A 23,780-nucleotide genomic window follows, 5' to 3' on the forward strand; every position below is an offset into this window, starting at 1 on the left:
CAGATCCCAGCCCAGAGTCCCGCAAGTCAGGGGCCAGGCGTGAGTGGCCGCAGCTGTGGCTTTGAGATCTCCCCACCCCTACACATCTCCCTGTAGATTCTGGGTATGGCACAGGGTCCAGGTTCATCCCCTGGCCATGAGGCCTTGTACCCCCTTCATAGTCCATGTGTGTATTAGGGACAGCCCTTGGTGGCCTCCCCTCTAAGTCTGACTCTCTCATGAATTTCCTCCCAGGTGCGACTGCTGGGCGTGGTGTCCCAGGGCCAGCCCACACTGGTCATCATGGAGCTGATGACCCGCGGGGACCTCAAAAGCTACCTCCGCTCTCTGAGACCGGAAATGGAGGTCAGTGAGTGTAGCCGGTGGCCAGCACCTGCTCCCACCCCTCCTCTCCTTCCTCCTCCTCCTCCTCTCTCTCCTCTTCTTCCTCCTCCCTCCCTGTTTTCTCCTCTGCTGGGCATCAGGTCCTTTTGGGGTGCCCAGAGAGGGATGGGAACACACTTGTAGAGTAAGTTGAAGAAGAAAAGAATCTATTATTTTTCTTTCCATTTTGGTTTGGGGGCGCCAGGGGCCACTCCTGGGGAGAGTCAATCCAGCCTCAGCCATGTGCAAGGCAAGCATCCCCCACCCTCTGCTGCTCAGCCTTTGGTGGGGGTTGGAGACCTCCCAAATATGCTCAGAGGGCTAGGGGAACTCTTTCTGGTGAATCCCGAGCAGCTGGGCCAGAGATGGGTCTGGACCCAAAGATGTGCTGTGCAGGCCTTGCAGAGCCAGAGTGACCAGAGCCACCCCACGGCAATGCTGGCGCTGGTGACCGTCAGGAATATATGGTGCCCGGGATCAGATCAGGGCTGGCTGCGTAGAAGGCCTTCCCCATTGTACTGTCTTCCCCCCTGCCCAGGAGCTTGGGGCCAAGCAAGAGGAACCAGAAGCCCCAGAGGGAATCCTGAAGGATTCCTCAAGGCTCCCGGGAATAACTTACCCCTCTTTTCCCACCCTCCCACAGAATAACCCCGTGCTGGCGCCCCCTAGCCTGAGCAAGATGATCCAGATGGCCGGTGAGATCGCTGATGGCATGGCATACCTCAATGCCAACAAGTTTGTCCACCGTGACCTGGCTGCCCGCAACTGCATGGTGGCTGAAGATTTCACTGTCAAAATCGGAGGTGGGTGCCCTAGTTTTTCCCTGCTTCACTAGGGCGCTTGAGAAGTTTCCAGCAAGCCTGAGGGAGGCGGGGCTCAGGTGACACACACACTTCACACTCACAAGCTGGCTGCAGGGGTGACAAACCCAGCCCAGGGAGTGGGCTCTACTCCAGAGAGCCTGGTGGGGCTGGAAGCGATCCAGGCCTGGCCAGATTGGAGACAGCATGGATCACGTGCCACGTATGAGCCTTTCCTGCCTTGCAAGGAATAGGTGCAGAGAGCGGTTTTCTTTCCTTCTTGGTTTTGGGGGCCACATCTGGTAGTGGGGGACGGGACCTGCATGCAGTGTGGGTGCTCCAGCTCCGAGCAGTCTCACTGCCCGCCCCCCTTCCTGTTCTCTGAGTTCTTTGGACTCAGTGATGGGTTGGCGGTGTCATTTCAAATGCCAGGAGGAAATCAAAGAACCAGACTTTGCCTTCTCTGGCCCCTCAATTTTGGGGTCTTTGCAAAGCGGAGTCCAGGAGGCCATCTCGGAGTAGGGTGCCCTGGAATCCCGGCAAGCCCTCTGTGGGCTGTGCTGCTTCTGGGAGCAGCCTGACGCGGACCTTCTTGTCCCTGGCAGATTTCGGAATGACCAGAGACATCTATGAGACTGACTATTACCGCAAAGGAGGGAAGGGGCTGCTGCCGGTGCGCTGGATGTCCCCCGAGTCACTCAAGGATGGCGTTTTCACCACTCACTCTGATGTCTGGTACAGACACATTCCCCCTTCCCTCTCCACACCCCCAGCCCTGCCCCACCCCAGGCAGCTCCATCCACTGGGTGCCCCTCCCTCCTAGGCCCCGCCCCACCCGACGTCCTACAAGGCTCCGCCCAGCCCTCCCCACCTCTAAGGCCCCGCCCACACAAGCACTGCCCTCCAAGGCCCCGCCCCACACAGCCCCACCCCAAGGCCCCACCCCACTCAACCCCACCCACCCGGTGCCCCCTCCCAGGTCCCACTACACCTAGCCCCGCCCTCCCAGCCCCACCCATGCAACTCCATTAGCCCCACCCCCCAAGGCCCTACCCACGCTACTCCATTTCCCCAGCCCTGCCCCCCACCCCACGTGGCCCCACTCCCTCAAGCCCCACCTGAGTCTGCCCATCAAGGGCCAGTACCCTGTCTGGCCTGCCTTACTGGCTCTGCCCATCGAGGCTCCGCCCACGGATCCTCCTGACCTGCCTCAGTTCTTCTTGGCCCCTCTCTGATGGCTCTGACTCCACCCTTTAAGGCCTGCCCACTTGACCCTGCCCACCATGACCCTGCCCACCATGACCCTGCCCACCATGACCCTGCCCGCCCGCCAAGGCCACGCCCACCTGACTCCCAGAAAGTCCCTTCCCCCCCCACCCCCCCAACCCGTCCCCACCCCAGGGCTTTTGTTAGCTCTGGTTCCTTGGTGTCTGTTCATCCCTAGCCTTACCTCTGTGTGCTGTGAGCCCCCTCCATCCTTTTTTGGGTAGGGGGTTGATGTGGGTTAGTTTCCCCCACCCAGTAGTGTAGGTGCTCAGGGCTTCCTCTGGCTCCGCACTCAAGGATCAGGGTGGAGCCTGGGTTGGTGGCATGCAAGGCGAGCCTTCCCACCCACTGCACCGTGGCTGTGGTCTCAGGTGGGGTCCTTGAGTTTGTCATCTCAGTTTCCTTCCCTTCCCTTCAGTTGTTGCTGCAGTGAGTAGGGTGGTTATTCTTGGGTGCAGTGCTCAAACCCCTGTTTGCAGTGCTGAGGGGTGGGGATGGGGGACCTCTTACTTGTTTGGGGTACTCGTGTTCACAAAGGCAGTGCCACGTGGATCACACCCTCCTGCGCTCCTGTGCTGTTGATTCCCGTTTCCCCGTTCCTCAGTGCAGGCTGGGCTGAGCTGGGTTCCCCCAGTGAGGATTGCTGAATCAGACCACGGGCTGGGGACTCTGAGGGGTAGTTCAGTAGTGATTAACATCAGCTGGGCTTAGCCTCAAGAACATTTGACCCTTAGGGTCACCTTGGATCTTGTGGGGACAGAAGGTATCAATGGGAAATAGCACGTGGCTGACCTGGGTTCTATCCTTGGTACCACCTAGGGTCTCCAGTACCCTCCAGAAGTGAATCCTGAGCACTGCCAGGGTGACTTCAGATCCTCTCCACAAATCAGAAGTGAGGTGCCTCAGGGACCTTTTGCAGACAGGGACTGGCCAGAGAGGCTGGACACAAAGACAGAGTGCAGTGGGCTCCTGGCATTCACATTTCTTCCTCTCCCTCCCACCCCCATCTCTTGCCCTCCCCTCCCCCCCACAGGTCCTTCGGTGTGGTCCTTTGGGAGATAGCTACACTGGCCGAGCAACCGTACCAGGGTCTGTCCAACGAGCAGGTGCTGCGTTTTGTCATGGAAGGTGGCCTCCTGGACAAGCCGGATAACTGCCCCGACATGCTGTAAGTCTAATGGCCCTACCACGCATGCTGGCCCTGTTTCTACCCCTCTTGAAAAGTTGCTCCCAATACCAGTGTCCTGGGAGTCCCAGGGGTGCAGGGCCATGTGGCCAGGAGCGAGCAGGTTAGGAAGGAACTGGTCTCAGGACAGTGTCTGAATCACACCCTGGTGCCCCTGAACTTTTGCCTTTTGCACCCATGGTTTGCTATGAGCTATCTCAGGTCAGATATCTTGGCGGTTGCAACAGACTCGTCAGCTGGGCACCCTGCACAGTCCTCTCCCCCCTCCCCCAACACACACACCTATTATATAAGGCATCAGAAAGCTTGGAGGCAAAGGCTTTGCATATAGAAGCCCTGGGTTCCATCAGTCCTCCAGGCACTGCCAGGAGCAAACCCTGAGACCAAAATAAGGCAGCAGGGGACTGGAGCAGAAGGGCTTTTGCCTCACATGCAGTCAGCTTGGATTTGATCCCCAGCATCCCATATGGTCTCCTGAGCATTGCCAGGTGTGGTGCCAAAACAAAAAAATAAAACCAAATAAATGCAGCATCTGGCTGGGGAAGCTGACCCAGCCTTTGCAGACTTCGTGGAACAGAGCCCCAGGTTCAATCCATGGCACCATGTGGTTCCTTGAGCACAATGGGCAATGGCCCCGGAGCACTTTGCTAGAAGTCCAACCCTGCAACAGAAATGGGACCATCCCAGCACTGCTGGTTCACAAGCGGAGTCATAGAGCCTCTGCCCACCATTGGCAGGCCCAGGAGAACCTGGATCAAGCCTGTACAAGTCAGGTACGGGTTCCTGTTAACGTGGAAGTGGAGTTTCCCATGCTGGTGGGTTCTGGAGAATCATACTGAAGACTTGCATACAAAATTCAAAAGATTTGGGGCCAGAGTGATAGCAGAGAGGGCGTTTACCTTGCACGCGGCCAACCCCAGTTTGATCTCCGGCATCCCATATCGTTTGCTGAGCACCATCAGGAAGTGCAGAGCCAGGAGTGGCCCAAAAACCAAGGGAAGAAAAACAACCTTGGGAGAGTCAAGGTTTGAGTTTCCTGTACAGTTAAAATAGATGGATCCGGGTCTTTCCCAGGCGTCCAGGCCTCTCCTTTACCTGTGAATGATGTCATTCTTCCTATCCCAGTGATACCTTATGCCCATGTTCGACCTCCCAGATCCATTCCATGGGGGTCCACTCGCCTCCAGTGTATGATGACCAGGCCCCGGCCCTGCGTCTCTGTCCCACATATGCATTCCTGGTTTAAGTTGTGTCCCTGGGCTTTTCCTGGGGACTGTACCCCAGCAATTCCCTGGTGGTTTGTCCTGGTCTTTCCCAGTCTCCAGCCCACTGCATGTGGGTGAGACCCTGTGCTCTGTACATGTCAGTGGGCCTCCCTGCTGGCCCCAGCAGTTCCTGTCACCTTGTCCCAGCTTTCCTTGATCTCCAGCCATGGCCACAAGTGCATGAGTCAGACTCCTTTGCTCAGTATTCCTGCCCGGGTGTCTGAGCCTGGCCCTCGTTCTGCCCCTGACTGAGCCTACAAGGCCAGCCTGTTCATGGCCATCTGTCCGGACATGAGTCTGGCCATCTACCTGATCCTGCTATCTCTCTGGGTGTAAGTGAAGAGAGAGTAGGGGGCTATCTGCGGGCTTCCTTTTTTTTTTTTTTTCTTTTTTTGAGCTATACCAGACAATGCTCAGGGGTAACTTCAGGTTCTGCACTCGGGAACTCCTCCTGGCAGTGCTCAGGCGACCATATAGGATGTGGGACATTGAATACCTGAATGCCTTCCCCACTGTGCTATTCTCTGCCCACCCCCTGTTGGTGAATCCAGTGCCATTGATTGAAAACGTTCCCTGGACTGTTGTCAGCCCCTTTGCTGAGAAAACATCCTTGTGGTCTGGGGCCCTGACCGTGTGCAGAGGCTCCGGCCTGTTCAGGACCTGCTGGGAATGCAGGTGTGCTGTATGTTCCCACGGCTTAGAGGCCAGGGAGGAAGGGGGAGCATTGTTTGGGGGACTTTCTCTCTTGGGGAAAAGCTCGTTTCTGAGAACCACGTGGGGTCTTTAAAGCTGATCCCCCACCTTCCCAGGGGCCTGGCTTTTTTTTTTTTTTTCCCCTGAAAGCGGCCTGCCTGGGAGGTATCCCTTCCCGTTTCCCACCTGCCTGGGGAAAGGCATCCTGGTTCCTGTTCCCAGCCTAGAGTGACAAGGAAAGTTTGCAGGTGGCACCCTCACACCCCACTGAGGAATGTGGAATCCAGGAGGCCTTCCTGCTCTGCTGGGTGGGGGTCGGAATCCAGGGGAAACCCCGGCCCCACCCCCCTCCACTGCAGAGACACAAAGGAGAGAGGCTGGAGGGTTTCCTGGGCTGGTGCTAAGAAATGTGAGCTGCTGGGGCTCTGTGGAGGGAGGAAGCCACTTGCTCTCTGCACCCAGATAGGTACCAGAGTGGGGGCCAGTGGTTGTGGATGACGCCCCAGAGACAGACAACAACACACCCCCCATCCCGGGTGCACAGTGCTTAGACTCAAGTGTAGCCCGAGTTCAAGGCCCCAGGCAATGCCCCAGGGGTCCCAGCACCCCGACTCTGGTGTTCTTGAAGTTACAACCTGTACCCCAGGATCAGACAGCAGAGGGGGGCTCCACCAGGTGCTACTGAAGAACTTTCTGGAGTCTTGTCTCTTGCCAATAGAGAGAGGGGTCCTGTGTGTATGCAGAGTGGAGGGGGTGCCATGTGCTTCCTCCTCAACCCCCGTGGCTCAGCCTGCCACTTTTCCAGGTCAAGAGCAGTGTGCACCCTCCCCCCCACACACATACCAGTTGTAAAAAAATGCACTTAAATATTTTTTAAATTTATTTTTAATGTGCTTTTTAAATTAAAAAAATTAAAAACTTAAATTTTTGGGGTTTTGGCCATATCCAACGATGCTCAAAGTTGGTTCCTGGCTCTGTGCTCAGAAATTACTCCTGGTGGGGCTCAGGGAACCCTATGAGATGCCAGGGATTGAACCCTTTCATCAGCATGCAAGGCAAGCGTTCTCCCTGCTGTGTTATGTTCTGGCCCCTAATGCATTTTTTTAAAGGAGGAATTTTGTCCAGCTCATAAGTCCTGGTGGCAGCCATTGGGATGTACCCTGGCTGGGAGGCGGCAGGGGGATATAAGCAAGACCCCCCAAATCTGCAGAGGACATCTGGCTGTCATTCATGGGCCACCCTAGAAAGGTTCCGTGGTGCTGTCCAGTGGGCATGCCTGTGTCATGTGTCTGGCCACCTCCACCCTGGGGTGTCATATGCTCCTCCCCTGCCCCCTTAGCCACCAGGGGGCACCCACAGCTCTGCCCAGTGGGTGACTGTATCACCCAGTCTCCCCTTGTTTTATTTATTGGCTTTCTACCTCCAGGGGGTTGTTTTGAAAGCAGTTAGCGTGTATAGGGGTGGCACCCCTCTTTCTCCCACTCCTGCTGCTACCCACAGGAGCGCCCAGAGACAGTGGGAGGGGGGACATTGTGTGTCTGTTTTAAGGGAGCGGGTGGTAACTGGCATTCAAAATGCCACCAGTTTCTTTCCCAGCTGTTACGGGGCCTCAGGCATCCTGGGCAGGGCCCAGACCCTGGCTATACCCTGTCGTGTCAGATACCTTCATTCTGATTTTTTTGGCTGTCCCTTTGTTTTTGTTTGTTTGTTTTGCTTTTTTTTCTCGGGGGGGGGGGGTGTCATACCTGGCAATGCACAGGGTTTACTCCTGGCTCTGCACTCAGGAATTACTCCTGGCAGTGCTCAGGGGACCATATGGGATGCTGGGAATCAAACCCGGGTCAGCTGTGTGCAAGACAACCGCCCTACCCGCTGTGCTATCTCCCCAGCTCCCCCCCCCCCCCATCCCTTTGTTTTTGTCTGGGGCCACATTCCAGTGACTTGACCTGAGCTGAGGGCAGGGGGGCAGCCACCAATGGGCCGTGAACACACAGGGCAACTCTCTCCTAAGAGACTGGATTTGTGAAAACAGGGTCTGAGCATGGCTTGGGGCTCTGCGCTCAGGGATAACTCCTGGAGGTGCTCCTTGGGGACCACCTGGGATGCTGGGGATTGAACCTGCCTGCCACTGTGCTATCAGCCCCACCTCATCTTTGCCTTACAGAGGCAGGGAATAGACACCCCTGCCCGCCCCCCACCCCCGCAAAACAGAAGGGTTTCAGGTGCATATAGAAAGCGCTGGGAGTGGGGAGCGTGGATCCCTCCGGATGGGCGCCAGATCCCCCCTCACTCTGCTCCTCCAGAGCCCCTCTCTGCATTTGGGTTTCATGAGAAGCACCCCCTGGCGCTGGGAGGGAGCTCAAAGTGCAAGGGGGTCCTCACCAGCCCGTGTCCCTCCCCCCTCCCCCTCCCCCCCTAGGTTCGAGCTCATGCGCATCTGCTGGCAGTACAACCCCAAGATGCGGCCTTCCTTCCTGGAGATCATCTGCAGCATCAAGGACGAGCTGGAGCCCGGCTTCCGCGAGGTCTCCTTCTACTACAGCGACGACAACAAGCCGCCCGAGGCCGAGGAGCTGGAGCTGGAGCTGGAGCCCGAGAACATGGAGAACGTGCCGCTGGATCCCGACGCCGCCGCCGGCGCTGCCGCCCCTGCCGCCGCCGCCGCCGCCTCTGCCTCCGCCGCCGCCGCCGCCCCAGTGGTCCTGGCCGCCGCCTCGGGCGCCACCGGCTCGACCCTGTCGCTGCCGCTGCCCGAGCGCCCGTCGGCCGCTGCCGCGCTCTTGGAGAACGGCCCGGGCCCCAGCGTGCTGCTGCTGCGCGCCAGCTTCGACGAGCGCCAGCCCTACGCGCACATGAACGGCGGCCGTGGCCGCAACGAGCGCCCGCTGCCGCTGCCCCAGTCCTCCACCTGCTGAGCCCCCCACCGGCCTCCTGTACCTCAGTGGCGCCGCCCAGCCACGGGAGATGAGCTCCCCGCGTCGGGTGGCGCCTGGGCCGGGGAGGGGTTCCTTTTCTCGATATGCAGCTTTTTTTATTTCCTACCCAAACCCTTAACTGACACGGGCCTTCACAACCTTAATGACTAACAATAGCAACAGAACACTCGCGAATCCAGTGTCTCTCTCTCTCTCTCTCTCTCTCTCTCTCTCTCTCTCTCTCTCTCTCTCTCTCTCTCTCTCTCTCTCTCTCCTCTCTCTCTCCTCTCTCTCTTTCCTCTCTCTTCTCTCCCCCTCCCGCCCACTCTCTCTCTCTCTCTCTGCTTCAGAACTGAGAAGCCCTTGGCGCCAGCCCCAGCAGGGACCCCTTCTGATCAGATCAAGGATGTGGCTGCCCCTTGAGCCCCTGGGACCCTGCCCCCCCCACACACACTGCCCCCTGAACAGCCCTCCTTGTCTTTACTGTCTTTATGAGACCCTCATGGGGCAAGAACTTCCCTCCCTCCCCCCATCGCTGTCCTCTCCAGGGAGGGTCCCTGCTCCCCTGATTCTACCTGAATTTCTGCTCAGGCTCTGCCCGTGCCTGGCCCATTTATAGGCACCTGGGCAGGGTGGCAGGGAAAGGGGTCCGGGAGAGGGACACTTGGTATCTGGGCATCCCCGCTTGGATCCCCATGGCCCCCCTCCAGGCGGCTGCTTGTCCTGGAGCTCTCCAGAAGTTTGGAATGAAGCTCCTGTCGGCAGGGGGGTTATGGGCCAAATACACCCTTCTCTCAGCAGGGGTGGGCACTACCCACTTCAGCCTTTCTCACCACGCCCCCCCCTCAAATTGGGGACACACAGCCCTCCCACCCCTTGTGGAAAACCGGGAAAACTTGCTGGAAGGAAAGGGGCCAGGACCCAGTGGAAAAGGGTCGCAGAGACACCCTGGCCCATGTAGGTTTGCCGGGAAAGGAATCCACCCCCTCTGTGCAGTGAGGAGAAACAGGAAGCACCCCAGCTTCCTCCCCCCAACCCCTTTGGCATTTTCTCTCTCCCCCACCCCTTGAACTCTGTCACGGGTCTCTCAGTTCTATGTTGGACCCAGAGACTCGGGCGTCTACAATGTCTTCAGCCTCACTTTGATAACTTTTTTACGGTTCAGATACTCATCTATACATCTGTACAGAAAAAGAAAAAAAAAAGCTATTTTTTTGGGGGGGTTCTTTATCTTTGTGGATTCTCTCTATGAAAACTTTCAGGTCTGTCGCTCCTTTTCTGCTCGCTCCAAGAAACTTCTCAATGCCGCTCCTCCCCGCCCCCTCCCAGCCAGCTGGACTTCTCGAACCCTGTTTGCCTTTTTTTTTTTTTTTTTATAAATCTTTCCCCACTTCCTCACCACCTCCCCCAGGGCTGTGTGGATAAGAGAGCTGGGCCCGGCACCCCTCTCTTCTTGGCCCGTTCTCACCTGGCTTCAGGTCAGTTAAAGGAGGACACATGGTTGAAACTCAGGTCAGAAAACAACATAAAATTCCACGACCCTTGTCCGAGGCTTCTGGTCCCCCCGGCCGGAAGTGGGACCCCATTGTTTTCCAGCCTCTGTTAGGGGTATAAGACCTGAAACAGGACAGATCAATGTTTTTCATCCTGGGGTACCACTGCAGCTTGATCTGCAATGGGAACAGTTGGTGGGTGCTAGTTTTAGGGTTCGCCTTGTTGGTTTTACCTGCCCCCTCCCTGAAAAGCAGCCGGAGTCCAAAGCCTGGGGGACTGGGGTGGGGCTGGGGGTGCTATTCTTCCGTGGCCATGCTCCCACCCCCTCCCCAACTGGCTCCTTGGTCCAGGGTGTGCCCCCCAATCCCTGGGGCTTTGGAGGTGCAGTCCTGCCACTTGGGCCGCAGTGATGGCAGATGCAGACCATGGGGTTGGGGTGCAAGTTACAGCTCATGCGTCTTCTCCCCAGAGGTGGGAGTTCTCCTCAGAACTTTGAACACCGCCTCCCCCACCAGTTTCCTCTAGCCTTTGTCCCGTAGAGGGGGGAAATATTCTCTAATGTGTGAAAAAAAAAGATAAATGAATCCAGAAGGGAAAGGGATTTTCTTTTGTGATCCCTCTTCCGAAGCCCCTGTCGGGAATTTAGATGCTGAGAAAAAGGGCGTCAGCGTGGGGCGGCGGCCCCGCCAGCTCTCGCTTTTGCTTTTCAGACATTTATCTACCTCGCTCTTGTTATTATTATTTTTTAAATGTGTTTCTCCATCTCAATGTGGCCCAGCTCCGACAATAGACCGTTGATAACCGGGCACCTCATGGGCACCCCAGGCCGGCCACCTCGTCCTCCTGCTTCCCACGTCCACCTGCCCGCTGTTTCTGGACTGTCTCTGAGCTGTCTCTGTCTCCTGTCTTCTCACTGGCTTTCAAGAGGTGTCAGAACTCAGGCGCCCCTCCTGGCCTGGCCCAGGCCCCCCCACCCCACCTTCCCGCTTCCGCAGAGCCAGGAGAGGGAGTCGGGGAATCCCAGCTCTGGGGGGCAGTCGCGATGCCAAACTTTCTCTACTGGGGGACCGGCTGGGGGAGGGACCAGGGGGCCATTAAAGTGCTCCTGCAGGGGGTCCCTCTGGTCAGTTCACCCTGCTCAGCACCAGACATGCTGGGGTGGCCGAGTGGAGTCGTGACCCACACCAGGCCAGCCCCAGCACCCTACAGGCTGGAGGGCTGATGGCAGGACCCAAGCCCCCCACCCATCCCCCTGCTGCTACCGTTCACGGGGAGGGAAGCGCCTTTGACAGGTCTGGGCCACTGGGCATGAGGTTTTCTCCAAAGCGAGGGTGAGGTGGGGGCTCCTCTACCCTCCTCGTCCCTCAGATCCACTCCCTCTGGGCCTGTGATGCCCCCATCCCCCAGAGCAGCGAGTCTCTCGCGTGCACCCCCTTCACCCCCCCAATTTCCATAACTGGATTTCTACAGCGCATTTAGCCGATCCCCAGGGTTCATGAGACTCGTCCTTCGAGGGTCGGGTATCGGTTTATGCGTGTCCTGAGCCGGTGATGTTCCTTGCAGTAGAAAGGAATCACCTGGCAGGCGTCGTGCCCCTGGGAACAGACGCTTTGGGAACCCTAAGGCAGAAATGTGTGCGCACCCGATCAGGCTTTGGTGCGGGGCGGGCCTGAACCCCGCCATGGCCACGCAGTGTGGCTTGGCCCAAGTGTGCTGGTGCTGCCTCTCCTGTGCTGGCCCTGCTCACCTCAGTCTCCTCCAAAGAGGGGCTGGAGCTGAGTTGTCTGCCTGGTCCAGCCCAGCGGGATGGGGAGTGGGTGCAGACACAGTTGCCACCCAGCGGCTCTGCCCTTTTACCCCCCCGCATGCTGCGTGCTGCCAGTGGGGTTCAGCCTCTATGGTGAGAGCAAGACCTGGCCCGGGTCTTGTCCAGGCAATGCCAAAACGTGAGACGTAGTCGGTGGGCGCGGGGCAACCCACAACTGTGGGGTCTCCCCTTCCCACCCCACCTGGTGACTTAAATGACACTTGTGGAGTGGAAGTGGCTTAGAAACCGGGGAGCGGGGGCCAGAGGTGATTTTGGCTCTGGTGGTCCAACGCTGGGCACTAACTGGTGTGCTGATGCAGACAGCGGATGGCCATATTCAGGGCTGGGAGCCAGGGGCTGGGTCCGGGTTCCCCAACCAAACCTCTCTCTCGCTAGTGCATCTCCGGGGACAGGTGGCTGAAGGTGTCGCTGGGCACAGTGATGATTCCCAAAGTGCCAACGGGTGCCAAGCCCAGGGCACTGGGTCCAGTGGGTCCCGCCAGCATGGAAGAAGACTCCCCGATGCAGGCGTGTGTCCCCCCCCCCCCCGCCCCGCAACCACCATTGACAGCCACGTTCCACACCTGCCTCAGCCGGGCCCCCAAACGTGCTCAAACTTGGGGGATAGACTTGGCGTCCATGATGCATTTCTGAGTCGGCCGTGTTCTCGTGTCCTGGGCTCAGTGGCAAGAGCAAGCTGGAAACTCCAGTTTTCAGGACCAGTGAGGAAAACCCCACTGCCTTAAGCCCCTCGGAAGGAGTCGGGGTGCGGACGAGAACTTGGAGAGCGGCTGTTTCTGGGAGGTGGCTCAGATGCGAGCGATGCTGAAGATTCCAGCCTGGGCAGCCCAGAGGGTTTCCAGCGGGGCGTCCAGCATATGGGACTGGTGGAGGAGGAAAAGCAGATCAAGGTTCCTCTGGAAGTCACCATCGGCGTCTTCGTCGTGAAGGGGACGGGGTTGACAGCGGCGTGGCTGCCTCTTGCATGCAACGGTTTGACAGGCTCAGGCCAGCATCCAGGCTCCGCCTCTGTCCATGGCTGTTTGGTTCCAGCCAACAAACCCAACCTCCACCTTTGAAAACGCGCCTCAGTAGCACGGAGGCCGACCGTCCACCCATCCGACATGGGGGTGCTGGGGCGGGTTTATTTTGGTTTTGTTTTTTATTGCTTGGTTTGGTTTTTTGTTTGTTTGGGTTTTTTTTTTGTTTTTGTTCTTTTTTTTACTATGATGCGAGAACATAATGCTGACCCATCTGTGCGTCCACGTTAGTCCGTCCACATCCTCCCGGCAAACATCCGTTCCTCAAACATCCATTACTCACTCATTAGCATTTTCACTAGGGCTCTGTCCAGTAGATTACGGGTAGTCAGTTGACGAAGATCTGGTTTACAAGAACTAATTCAATGTTCCATCGCATTTTTTTCTTCTTTTTTTTTTTTGTAAGAACTTAGGGTAATTTTTTAAGTCATCTATAGTAGGTAATCGCCGAACATAATTTAAAGACACTTTTTTTTTCCTCTCTGCGTGTGCAAGTGTGTGTTTGTGATCCATATATAAATATATATTATTTTTTTTAGGATGCCTGTTTACTAGCTAGCTTTACAGTATGCCAAAAAATAATAATAAAGGATTTTTCCCTTCACCTCCATCCCACCCTCTCCCTTCACCTCACCCCACCATCTCTGCCACTACTTGTGCGTGTACTAAAGGACTGAGGATGAATTAAGAAGTATACTCTGGGGCCAAAGAGATAGGACTGTGGGAAGGCACCTGCCTTGCATGTAGCCCACGTGGGTTCGATCCCCAGCATCCCACATGGTCCCCAAACCCTGCCAGGAGTTATCCTCCTTGAATGCAGAGCCAAGAGTAAGCTCTGAGCACAGCCAGGTGTGGCCCCCTAGTCCTCCCCCAACCCCCCCCTTTTTTTAAATAAAAAAAAAGTATACTTCTGTATCTTCAGTATCGTGATCTTCCAGAACCTTCTGCTTGGAAGGGGATCTGCTTCCTCTGGCCGTTTGACTTTCGAGACTCGGCCCTCATTGGCCAAGGAAATAGGCAGAGATGTTGAAGTGCCAGGCCAACTGGGCAACGAGTCATCCCCTGCCCCGGTCAGCATGTGGGGGTTTTCTTTGTGACATTAGTAGCACTGAGGGGTGGACCCAGTTCCCTCCCTCATCCCACCAGGAAGATGTAGTAGGAACAAAGGCCGTTAAGAGACCCTTAAGCTGCTGGCCTCCAAGCCTGCCTTGGGTGATGAAGGCCTTGCTAGAGCAAGAAAGGAGACCAGGGAGGTGGCTCTAAGGGTCTACGAGTCTGCTTTGAATGCAGGACACCCAGGTTTGATCTCTGGCAAAGTCTGGTCCCCCCCAGCATAGCCGGGAGCGACCCCTACCCCCACCCTAAGCACCAAGCCAGGGACCCATAACCTGGTACGCTCAAAAACCAAAAAAGAAAAAAAAAAGATTAAAACTTAAAAAAATAAAGGAGCAAGGAAGAGACCCTGTTTATCTTTCTGTAAGGCTGAAAGACCTCATTCAATCCCAGAAAACATTTTTTTTTTCCTTACCAAAAACCTTAACCATTTTGGTGATTACACTCAATTCGGTTCTTCAGTTTGGCCGCATTTCCCAAGTGATCACCTTCTGTTCACCTTCCCCAAGGGGCCACTAGCTGCATGGCTCCATCCCATCACTGCGATCCTCTCCGTGGATGTGCCCTCGGTGGGAGAAAGGTCCACAGAGAATTTGGGCTTTGTTTTCAATTTCTTAATTTGGATGCTTGTTGCATAGACACATCCTCCAATGCTTGGCAAAAAAGAAAAAAATAAAACACCTGGCTGCTTTCTAAGGTTGAGGTGAGCTGTTTGCCAGAGTTTGTCTACCTCTGGGACAAAAAAAAAAAAAAACCCACAAAAAACTAAAAATCAAGCCACAGAAGGCCCATTGGACCGAATGCATCGCATATAATGCATTTTCTGAGTTTTCTTGTTGAGAAATAAAAGTTTTTTTAAAAAAAGTTCCAAAAAACCCCACAAAAATTGTCATCACGTGGCCAATTTGTTACATGCTATGACTTTCTCTGTATAAATTATTCCTAAAAAAATAAAAATTTTTTTCCTGTTTCTATAAAAAAAAATTCAGTAGGTAAAAAAAATTTCAAAATGGTTTTGTATTATTCTGTTGTATGACTTTATTCCTGTTATTGCATTATACTCTGAATTCTTTATGGGAAAAAAAAAACTTTTTGTCTATTTTGAATGGCTAAAGCGACGGCTACTTTGGTTTCTCTTACTCCGCTTTTTTCTAGTAGTTAAAGTACTACATGCTTTAAGTTAAATAAAAGTATTCTGTATGCATTTTTTGGGTCTCTGGGGTCGTTTTTTCTCGTCTTCTATAATGTTCTCTTGTACTTCTGGGCTCGCTGTGTTCTCTGGGAGGTTCTGTGTGAAGGTCTTGCTGAATTTCTGACCTCTTCAGCCTGGACATGCTCAGGAAAACCTAGGGAACCATCCTGCTGCTCACATCATTTAACCTAGGAGAAAGGGACGGAACCCTGACTGTCATTCCCAATCCATCCTCTTTTCATGGACCTTCTGACACATCTGGCCAAAGCAGATGTGACCCGAGCTGAGGGCTCAGAACGTCACTTTACTGGTATGCTTAGAATAGAAAATTGCAGCTAATTCAGCCTGTCCAAGAGGCTTGACAAGCCAGACATCATCATTGTCATCATCATGGTCATTGTCATTATGGGCATTTTTGCCCAAGGAAAGGGGGCTGGCAGGAATTGTCAATGAGTTCAAAGGAAATCACAACAAAGTTCCTCAAATCAGGTCAGAAAGATGGGCCTTAACACCTCCCTACTCTGATCAAGGGAAATGAGATGCCAGACACAAACCCAACCCCCAGGTAAAGGGCTGAGGGAGGGACACACTGGTTAGTGTTTGTCACTGTACAGTTGTCACCACCACAGAATCCTACCTTTTATTTGGGGTGGGGTTGGTGCAGGGGGTGGGTGGGTGGGGGGACTCTCGGTGATGCTCAGGAGTTATTCCTGGCTCTGCACTCAGAAATTACTCGTGGTGGTGCTCAGGGGACTGTGTGGGATCCTGGGGATCAAACCTAGGTCATCAAAAGGCAACCAATTACCATATGTTGATATGTTAATTCCCTACCACCATAGTGGCCCCAAACTCTGAGAAGCCCCCCAGCACCGCAGGGGGTGGCCCCCAAACAGATGGGAACAATTTCGAGACTGGAAACAGTTCACGATGAAATGACTTCTAGAAACCAGGCTGAGGTGATGTTTATCAAGTCCCTTCCTTGTCTTGTTCGGTGGCTGTTCGTTTGGGGGCAGGATATGGGGTCACACCAGGAGGTGCTCAGAGCTTACTCTTGGGGCTTCTCAAGGAACCGGGAACAAGCCATGCTCAGCAGCATCAGCAGCCTCCTCTGGCAGACCCTTGTCTTACGATCTGGAGGAGAAAACAAAAATTCTGCACCAAAGAACAAAGTCAGGTTTACTAAAAGCAAGAGAGGCCCTTCTAACATCACAGGTTCAACTATTTCAGTAAACAAACAACAACAACAACAAAAAAAAACTCCTTTTTTTTTTAATTGAGTCACTGTGAGATAGACCCTTACAAAGCTGCTCACAATAGGTTTCAGTCATACGGTATTCCAACACCCATCCCTCCACCAGTGTACATTTTCCAGCACCAGTGTCTCCAGTTCCCTTGACCCCCACCACCCAGCCTGCCTCTCTATGGCAGGTGTTCTCTCTCTCTCTCTCTCTCTCTCTCTCTCTCTCTCTCCCTCCCTCTGTCTCTCCTCCCTCTCTCCCCCTCTCTTCCCCCCTCTTCCTCTCTCCATCTCCCTCTTCCCCCTTTCTCCCTCCTCTCTTTCTTCCCTCCTCTCTCTCTTTCTCTCTCTTAAATAGAACTCAACATGATCCTGGGTGTTTCTCTCTCTCTTCCCCCTCCTTTCCCCCTCTCTCCCCCTCTCACTTCCCGCCTCTTTTTCTCTCCCCTCTTCCTCTCTCCCACTCTCTCCCTCTCTCTCTCCCTCTTCCCGCCAACTCTTTCTCTCTCTCTCTCTCTCTCTTAAACAGAATTCAAACATGATTCTGAGTGACTCTCCCCCCCCCCCCCCTTTGGGCATTGTGGTTTACAATACAGATTCTGAAAGCTTATCAGGAATATTCCTTTAACCTACTTTCAGCACTCAATTCTTGGCCAACATGTCATTTCTTAACAAATGGTGACAGTGATAATGATGCAGGTGAGGCAGAAGCAGCGGTGGTGGGTCTCTGTGTTAAAACATGATTCCCAGGTTCTTGGTTATCTTCAAGAATGAAAATATGGAGCAATAAAGATGCTCAAACTCAGAGTTGGAAAGTAGAAAAGTGAAAGTAAATAAAAATTTCACCATTTTTTCACTGTCACTGTCACTGTCCTCCCGTTGTTCATCGATTTGCTCGAGCGGGCCCAGTAACGTCTCCATCATGAGACTTGTTGTTACTGTGTTTGGCATATCGAATACATCACGGGGAGCTTGCCAGGCTCTGCCGGGCAGGCAAGATACTCTCGGTAGCTTGCTGGGCTCTCAGAGAGGGGCGGAGGAACCGAACTCAGGTCGGCCATGTTGGCTGCGTGCAAGGCAAACGCCCTACCCGCATGCTATCACTCCAGCCCACACCATTTTTTATCCCATTAAAAAAAAGTTCAATTTTAGGGATTGGAGTGATAGAGGAGTGGATAGAGCACTTGCCTTGCATGCAGCCAATCTGGGTTTGATTCCTGGTTCCTGAGCACTGCCAGGAGTAATCCCTGAGCGCAGAACCAGGACTCACCCCTGAGCATCGCTGGCTATGGCCCAAACGTTTTTATTAAAAATACTAGTTTTAGTGAAGGACTTTATCATGCATCTGCTGATAATACTAACTTTATTGTACAAGCATACGACTCATGAGTTTCTTTAATAATGAAAGCCATAAATAAGTGAAATAAAAGCAGATGACAGAAAACTGCTGGCCAAAGTCCTTCAGGACCACCTCTTGCACTGCTTTCTCAGACGTTTCCCTTTCCTGAGCAGGTTCCCTTTCCTCCAACCCATCTTCTCCCCTGCCGCCCCGCCTCTCTGCTCCCCAAAAGCCCTTCTCTAGCACTTGATTGCGCTTTAGGCTTGCCTGCCACTAGGGGGCGCTGAAAGCGCGCAAGTACACCTCCCTCAGCCGATCAAAGGCGGCGGAGACTTAAATATCCCTGGGAACCCAGTTCCTCTAGGAATTGATGACGACCTAGCACCACCAAAGTATCAAGGAAGGTCTGGAGTAATAGAACCTTGCTTGTGGCGGACCCGGGTTCTATTCCAGGAATTCCCATATGCTCTTTGGTGGTGTGGTCAAACTTAGCAATGCTCAGGGGTTCCTCCTGGCCCTGCACTCAAGAGTTACTCCTGGCAGTGCTTGGGGGGGGCGGGGGGGGGGGGAGCCATATGGAGTGCTGAGGATTGAATCCGAGTCAGCCGCGCGCAAGGCAAATGCCCTGCCTGCTGTATTATTGCTCCAGCCCTTTTGTAGGCCTTTTTAAGGGCTTCTGGCATTCCTTGTTGGCAAGTGTTTACAAAAGATGCCAGAAGATTACAGGGATATCTAGTTGGCCTAAATCTGTCTGGACATTCTTGCCCCTTTGTCTCCTTGTCCACCTAGGCTCCAGGAGACAGTTTTATGGTCCTGGGAATTTCTATGAATGTGGGGGCAGGACTCTGGGAATAAAATACGTGTCAGGTTGTTGGGGGAAAGGTGGCAAGGGCGTTCTTCTTCACTGGCATTCTTCTTCACTGGCAAGGTGAAACCAATCTTCCAGGCCTAATTGCCAATTATCTTAGTTTCCGTCAGCCTAAACTCCAGGATTGCCGGTTATCTTTGTTTCCCTGTCAGCCTACACTCCAGGGCAGAGTTTTATTGTTGTGCTGGCATGAGTTTCGAATGAACAGAGAGAGAGACAGCTCAGGATAGGATAGTGGGTTTATTAGAAGCTCAGTGCTGAGGACCTCAAGTCAGAAGAGAAAGAGACTTGGAGCCCAGTTTGCTGAGAGGGTCTCTCTTTTATCCCTTAAAGGTGGGCTACAGTCTACGAACATTCTTATCAGTGAAACAGAGGATACAGAGGTAATAAGTAAAAGAAAAACAATCAAAGCATTTTCCCCGCATGGTACGACCTTCAGGTGCTCAAAAGGAAAACAGTCAGTGTCAGTATCTCTTGCCCATTTTTGGTGTGGTCTTCAGGTACTGTCCACCGTGCACTCCCATAAATCTGTCAGGCCCAGTGTACTGCCATCAATCTGGTGGGCTGGTGGGCCCTTAACTCGGTTAATTGGGGTCATAAAAGGAATGCTTCTCCCTCCCTTCTCTTGTTTAACTTAGGGGGTCAGCTGCAGTTTCCCAGTCCCCATCACACTTTCTTAATTTTCATTACGGTTTGATAATTCTCATTACATACAGCTTCTTATCTGTCATAACATTATGTTCCTGAGAGGCCCCAGGAACGCTGAGACAGAACCCTGGGGTGGAATGTGTGTCGGGTTGATGGGGAAGAGGTGGAACATCTGGAGAGAGAAAAGGGAGGGAAACTTTCCGAGGGACCCCACCACATTCTGTTGTGCTGAGGGATGGAATGAACCACCCAGCCTAGTCCCCCCCACCTCCCGCCCCCCTATCTCTGAACTATGTAAACTATCCAGAAAGGAGTATATATAAAAGAGTCTTGTCCAACTGAAACAGAAAACAGAAGTGGGAGGGTGCACAGAGAGGGGCTCTGGGGAGAAATGTGTGTGTGGGTGGGGTGGGGGGGAAGGGGGTGTGGTCTGGGGGGATGGGGGAGAGTATGCCAGCAGTGTTCTTTTCCCCAAGTCGGGGAATAAAAAAGTCCTCCTCAAAGATGAAGAATCCGATAAGGCAGTGAACTCCTTTGCAAAGTGGGGAGCTGGCAGACACGGGGATAGGAGTTAGCTTCGGATCGGGGTGGGGTGGAGAAAGGGCCGGCATCCCAGGGGGAGGGGACAAGGAGCAGAAATGAGCAAGTTCTACGAGGGCAAACCCAGGAACCCAGGACTGGGCCGTCCTGCCTGGAGGCGGGGCGGCCGGTATGGGGGCGTGGCCAAAAGGTGAGGTCAGACACCTGCGGGGCGGTAAGGGGCGTGGACAGACGCGACCCGGGGGCGGTCTGCCGGGGGGCTGGCTGAGCAGGGGGCTGGGCAGGGGCGGGGCGTCTGCCCGGCGCGTGGCTATATAGGCGGGGCGGCCCAGCAGGGGCGTGGCCGCGGAGTGGAGCTAGGCGGGGCGGGCTCTGCCAGGAGTCGCGGGACATGCAGACGGAGGCGGCCGGCCGAGCCGCAGGTGAGGGGACCGCGCGCTGCCAAGCGAGCTGCCGCACAGCCCCTGCCCCGTGAGTCGGTTTCAGTGGCTGGGCCGGCAGAAAGTTCCAGGCTGCGCGCGGCCAAGGACTAGGCCCGCAGCGCGCGGGGCAGCGGAGACCGGCTAGGGCAATTCCCAAGCGACCCAGGACTGGGCCGTCCCGGGGCGGGGCAGCCGACCTGGGAGCGTGGCCAAGGAGGTGGGGCTAGAGGGCCGGCCAGGGGCGGAGCCAAGGGGGTCCGGGGCGGGACAGGGGCGCTCCGGGGGCGTGGCCAGGGCGGTGGGCGGGGCCGCAGCGCGCCGGAGACCTGCAGGTGGAGGCCCAGGGCGGAGCCTCAGGTGCGGGGACCGCGGAGCTGCTCGACAGCTCTTCCCCGAAATCGGGTTTCAGTGGCTGGGTCCCTGGACTGAACGGGCCGCGCGCGGAGCCAGAAACTTGGCGGGAAAGGGCGCAGCCGTGCGCACCTGCGGCTGTGCGCGGTCTCAGCGCTGGGGCCGCCCTGGGGTCTCCGCTCTGGAGCTCTGTCGGGCCGCTCCGGTTCAGGGGCGCCCCTGTCGCCCCCATGCTGCACCACCGGCCAGCTGGGGTTCGCGCCCGGGAGCCCCGGGGAGCCTGCACGCGCGCAGAGGTTCCTCCGGCCTCGCCGGCCAGGACCGAGCATTTGTTGTTGGGGGCCCACGGCCGGCGGTGCTTAGGGGTGGTCACTCCCAGAGGGGGATAATATAGTACCTGTCCAGAGCATTTGGATCGGAGCCGTAGGACGCGCGTCGGATGTTGTCAGAGAGGCGTTGTAGCTCCTACCTCTTGCAGCGCTTGACCGAAGGGGATGCGGGCCACCAGGGGGTCCTCAGCTGCCCAGCACGTGCAGTTGGACCCGCTAGTCCTAAGGTCCCGGGTAGGCGACCGACCTTCGCCCCCCACCCCCCACCCCCGGCCCCCGCACCTAGCCTCCCAATACGGGCTGTGACCCTCCCCCAGGACGCGCGTCTGCAGAGAGAACATGTTCCCAGCCGACAATAGCAAGGATAATCAGCTTTTAGGATCCGGCTGGAAAAGCTGGAACCTTTGAGTAGCCTTTTGAGTAACTTTTCTCCCTCTTTCCACTGAATGAAGTTTAGGGGAGAGGGTTGGTCCAGGGTCCAGGGATCGACAAAATTTTATCTTTATTTTTGGAGGTGGGAGGAGGTCAGTGGAAGATAGGATTTCTTTGTTTTGTTTGTCTGGGGCCACCCCAGAGGACCGGCAGGCTGTCTGCTCCCAGGGGGTAGTTAATTAGTTTGTGTGTGCTTGAGTCTTTCTGGGAAGTTGGTGACAGATGTTGTGTTAACTCTTCACACTAGTTAGAACAAAGGGAGAGAAAAGAGGCTAGCTTAGGCTAACTTTTTTCAACTCAACTTCCTAATCAGAAAGGGGGTGGGGGGAAATGGACATTTTGGCCCACTTAGCCGTGTGTGTGGCAGAACTGCTCTTGTATTTATTAGTTTTTATTTTTAAATTTAAAAAAAATGACTATTTTAGGGGCTGGAGTGATAGCACAGCGGGTAGGGCATTTGTGTTCTATTCCCAGCATCTCATATGGTCCCCCAACACTGACGGGAGTAATTCTTGAGTGCAGTGCAAAGCCAGGGGTAACCCCTGTGCATCGCCAGGTATGACCCAAAAAGCAAAAAAAAAAAAAAAAAAAAAAAGGCCATTTTTTTTAAATTTATTTATTGAATCACTGTGGGAAAGGTTACAAAGCTTTCAGGTTTATGTCTCAGTCATGCAAATATCAACCACATTTCCCTTTACCAATACTTATTTTTTACCACGAAGAACCCCAATAAAACCCCACCCCCCACCCCTCCCCGTCCCTGTGAGGCAGATGAATTCTAGTTAACACTCTATCTGCTTTGATTAGATTCATTGTTTCAATAAAAGATTCACCACTATTTTTTAGAGTTTACCACCCCCCCAAATCAGACATGCTGAAAAAGCATTGTGAAGTGATTTGCTTTCTACAGCTGGGTTCAAGAATTAAATGTTGGTTTTGGATTTAGGCTATTTTACCTATTGACCCTGGAGGTATTTCTACTGAAAGTCAGATAGTTAAGAAATTGGTGTCTGTGTTCTGGAGTCGTGGCCGTGCTGGAGAGCCGCTCGCGGGGGGCAACCGGTGGCCTCGGTAGGGCGTGAAGGGCGGAGCGAAACACCCCCCTTCCCATGAGGTTTTAGTCGCCCCCACACTCCCGGCTCATACCTGCTGTCCACAAGGCTACCATGTGGCCGCCATCTTTCTTTCCAGAGAGGAGAGGGCGAATGGGGCAACACCCTTTCCCCTCCGGCAGACTTGATGGCCTGGATCAACGCATAGTCCGTTCACTTTTCTGCTCCAAGCTGCTGGGTTCTGCATTAAGTCCTTGTGCTTCTGGGGCCATGGCCGTGCTGGAGAGCCGCTCGTGGGGGGCGACTGGTGACCTCGGTAGGGCGTGAAGGACGGACCGGAACGCCCCCCGACCCATGAAGTTTTAGTCGCCCCCACTCCCCCGGCTCATACCTGCTGTCCACAAGGCTCCCATGTGGCCGCCATCTTTCTTTCCAGAGGGAGGAGGGCGGAAGGGAGCAACACCTTTTCCCCTCTGGGCAGAAATGATTGCCTGGATTAACGCATAGTCCTTTCACTTTTCTGCTCCAAGCTGCTGGGTTCTGCATTAAGTCCTTGTGCTTCTGGGGCTGTGCTGGAGAGCCGCTTGTGGGGGGCAACTGGTGACCTCGGTAGGGCGTGAAGGACGGACCAGAACGCCCCCCTTCCCATGAGGTTTTAGTTGCCCCCACACCCCCGGCTCGTACCTGCTGTCCACAAGGCTCCCATGTGGCCGCCATCTTTCTTTCCAGAGAGGAGAGGGCGAATGGGGCAACACCCTTTCCCCTCCGGCAGACTTGATGGCCTGGATCAACGCATAGTCCGTTCACTTTTCTGCTCCAAGCTGCTGGGTTCTGCATTAAGTCCTTGTGCTTCTGGGGCCGTGGCTGTGCTGGAGAGCCGCTCGTGGGGGGCGACTGGTGACCTTGGTAGGGCGTGAAGGACGGACCGGAACGCCCCCCTTCCCATGAGGTTCTAGTCGCCCCCACAACCCCGGCCCATACCTGCTGTCCACAAGGCTCCCATGTGGCCGCCATCTTTCTTTCCAGAGGGAGGAGGGCGGAAGGGAGCAACACCTTTTCCCCTCTGGGCAGAAATGATTGCCTGGATTAACGCATAGTCCTTTCACTTTTCTGCTCCAAGCTGCTGGGTTCTGCATTAAGTCCTTGTGCTTCTGGGGCTGTGCTGGAGAGCCGCTTGTGGGGGGCAACTGGTGACCTCGGTAGGGCGTGAAGGACGGACCAGAACGCCCCCCTTCCCATGAGGTTTTAGTTGCCCCCACACCCCCGGCTCGTACCTGCTGTCCACAAGGCTCCCATGTGGCCGCCATCTTTCTTTCCAGAGAGGAGAGGGCGAATGGGGCAACACCCTTTCCCCTCCGGCAGACTTGATGGCCTGGATCAACGCATAGTCCGTTCACTTTTCTGCTCCAAGCTGCTGGGTTCTGCATT

At 55.0% G+C, this 23,780-nt stretch overlaps 2 protein-coding genes across 2 annotated transcripts in view; both read left to right on the forward strand.

Annotated features, from left to right (window-relative positions):
- IGF1R (insulin like growth factor 1 receptor) overlaps positions 1-8,519 on the forward strand; it is a 139,965-nt gene extending 131,446 nt beyond the window's left edge. The window contains exons 17-22 of the mRNA XM_056124864.1: positions 235-345; positions 1,007-1,166; positions 1,769-1,898; positions 3,463-3,597; positions 7,993-8,202; positions 8,302-8,519. Coding sequence (XP_055980839.1) covers positions 235-345; positions 1,007-1,166; positions 1,769-1,898; positions 3,463-3,597; positions 7,993-8,202; positions 8,302-8,488 — 933 coding nt within the window. The 3' untranslated portion in view covers positions 8,489-8,519. The remainder of the gene's footprint in view (positions 1-234; positions 346-1,006; positions 1,167-1,768; positions 1,899-3,462; positions 3,598-7,992; positions 8,203-8,301) is intronic.
- Positions 8,520-20,118: 11,599 nt separating this feature from the next.
- LOC130033099 (protein FAM169B-like) overlaps positions 20,119-23,780 on the forward strand; it is a 42,372-nt gene continuing 38,710 nt past the window's right edge. The window contains exon 1 of the mRNA XM_056124800.1: positions 20,119-20,188. Coding sequence (XP_055980775.1) covers positions 20,158-20,188 — 31 coding nt within the window. The 5' untranslated portion in view covers positions 20,119-20,157. The remainder of the gene's footprint in view (positions 20,189-23,780) is intronic.

The sequence above is a fragment of the Sorex fumeus genome, unplaced genomic scaffold, assembly GCF_029834395.1.
Source record: "Sorex fumeus unplaced genomic scaffold, SorFum_2.1 ptg000051l, whole genome shotgun sequence".
Lineage (NCBI taxonomy): Eukaryota > Metazoa > Chordata > Mammalia > Eulipotyphla > Soricidae > Sorex > Sorex fumeus.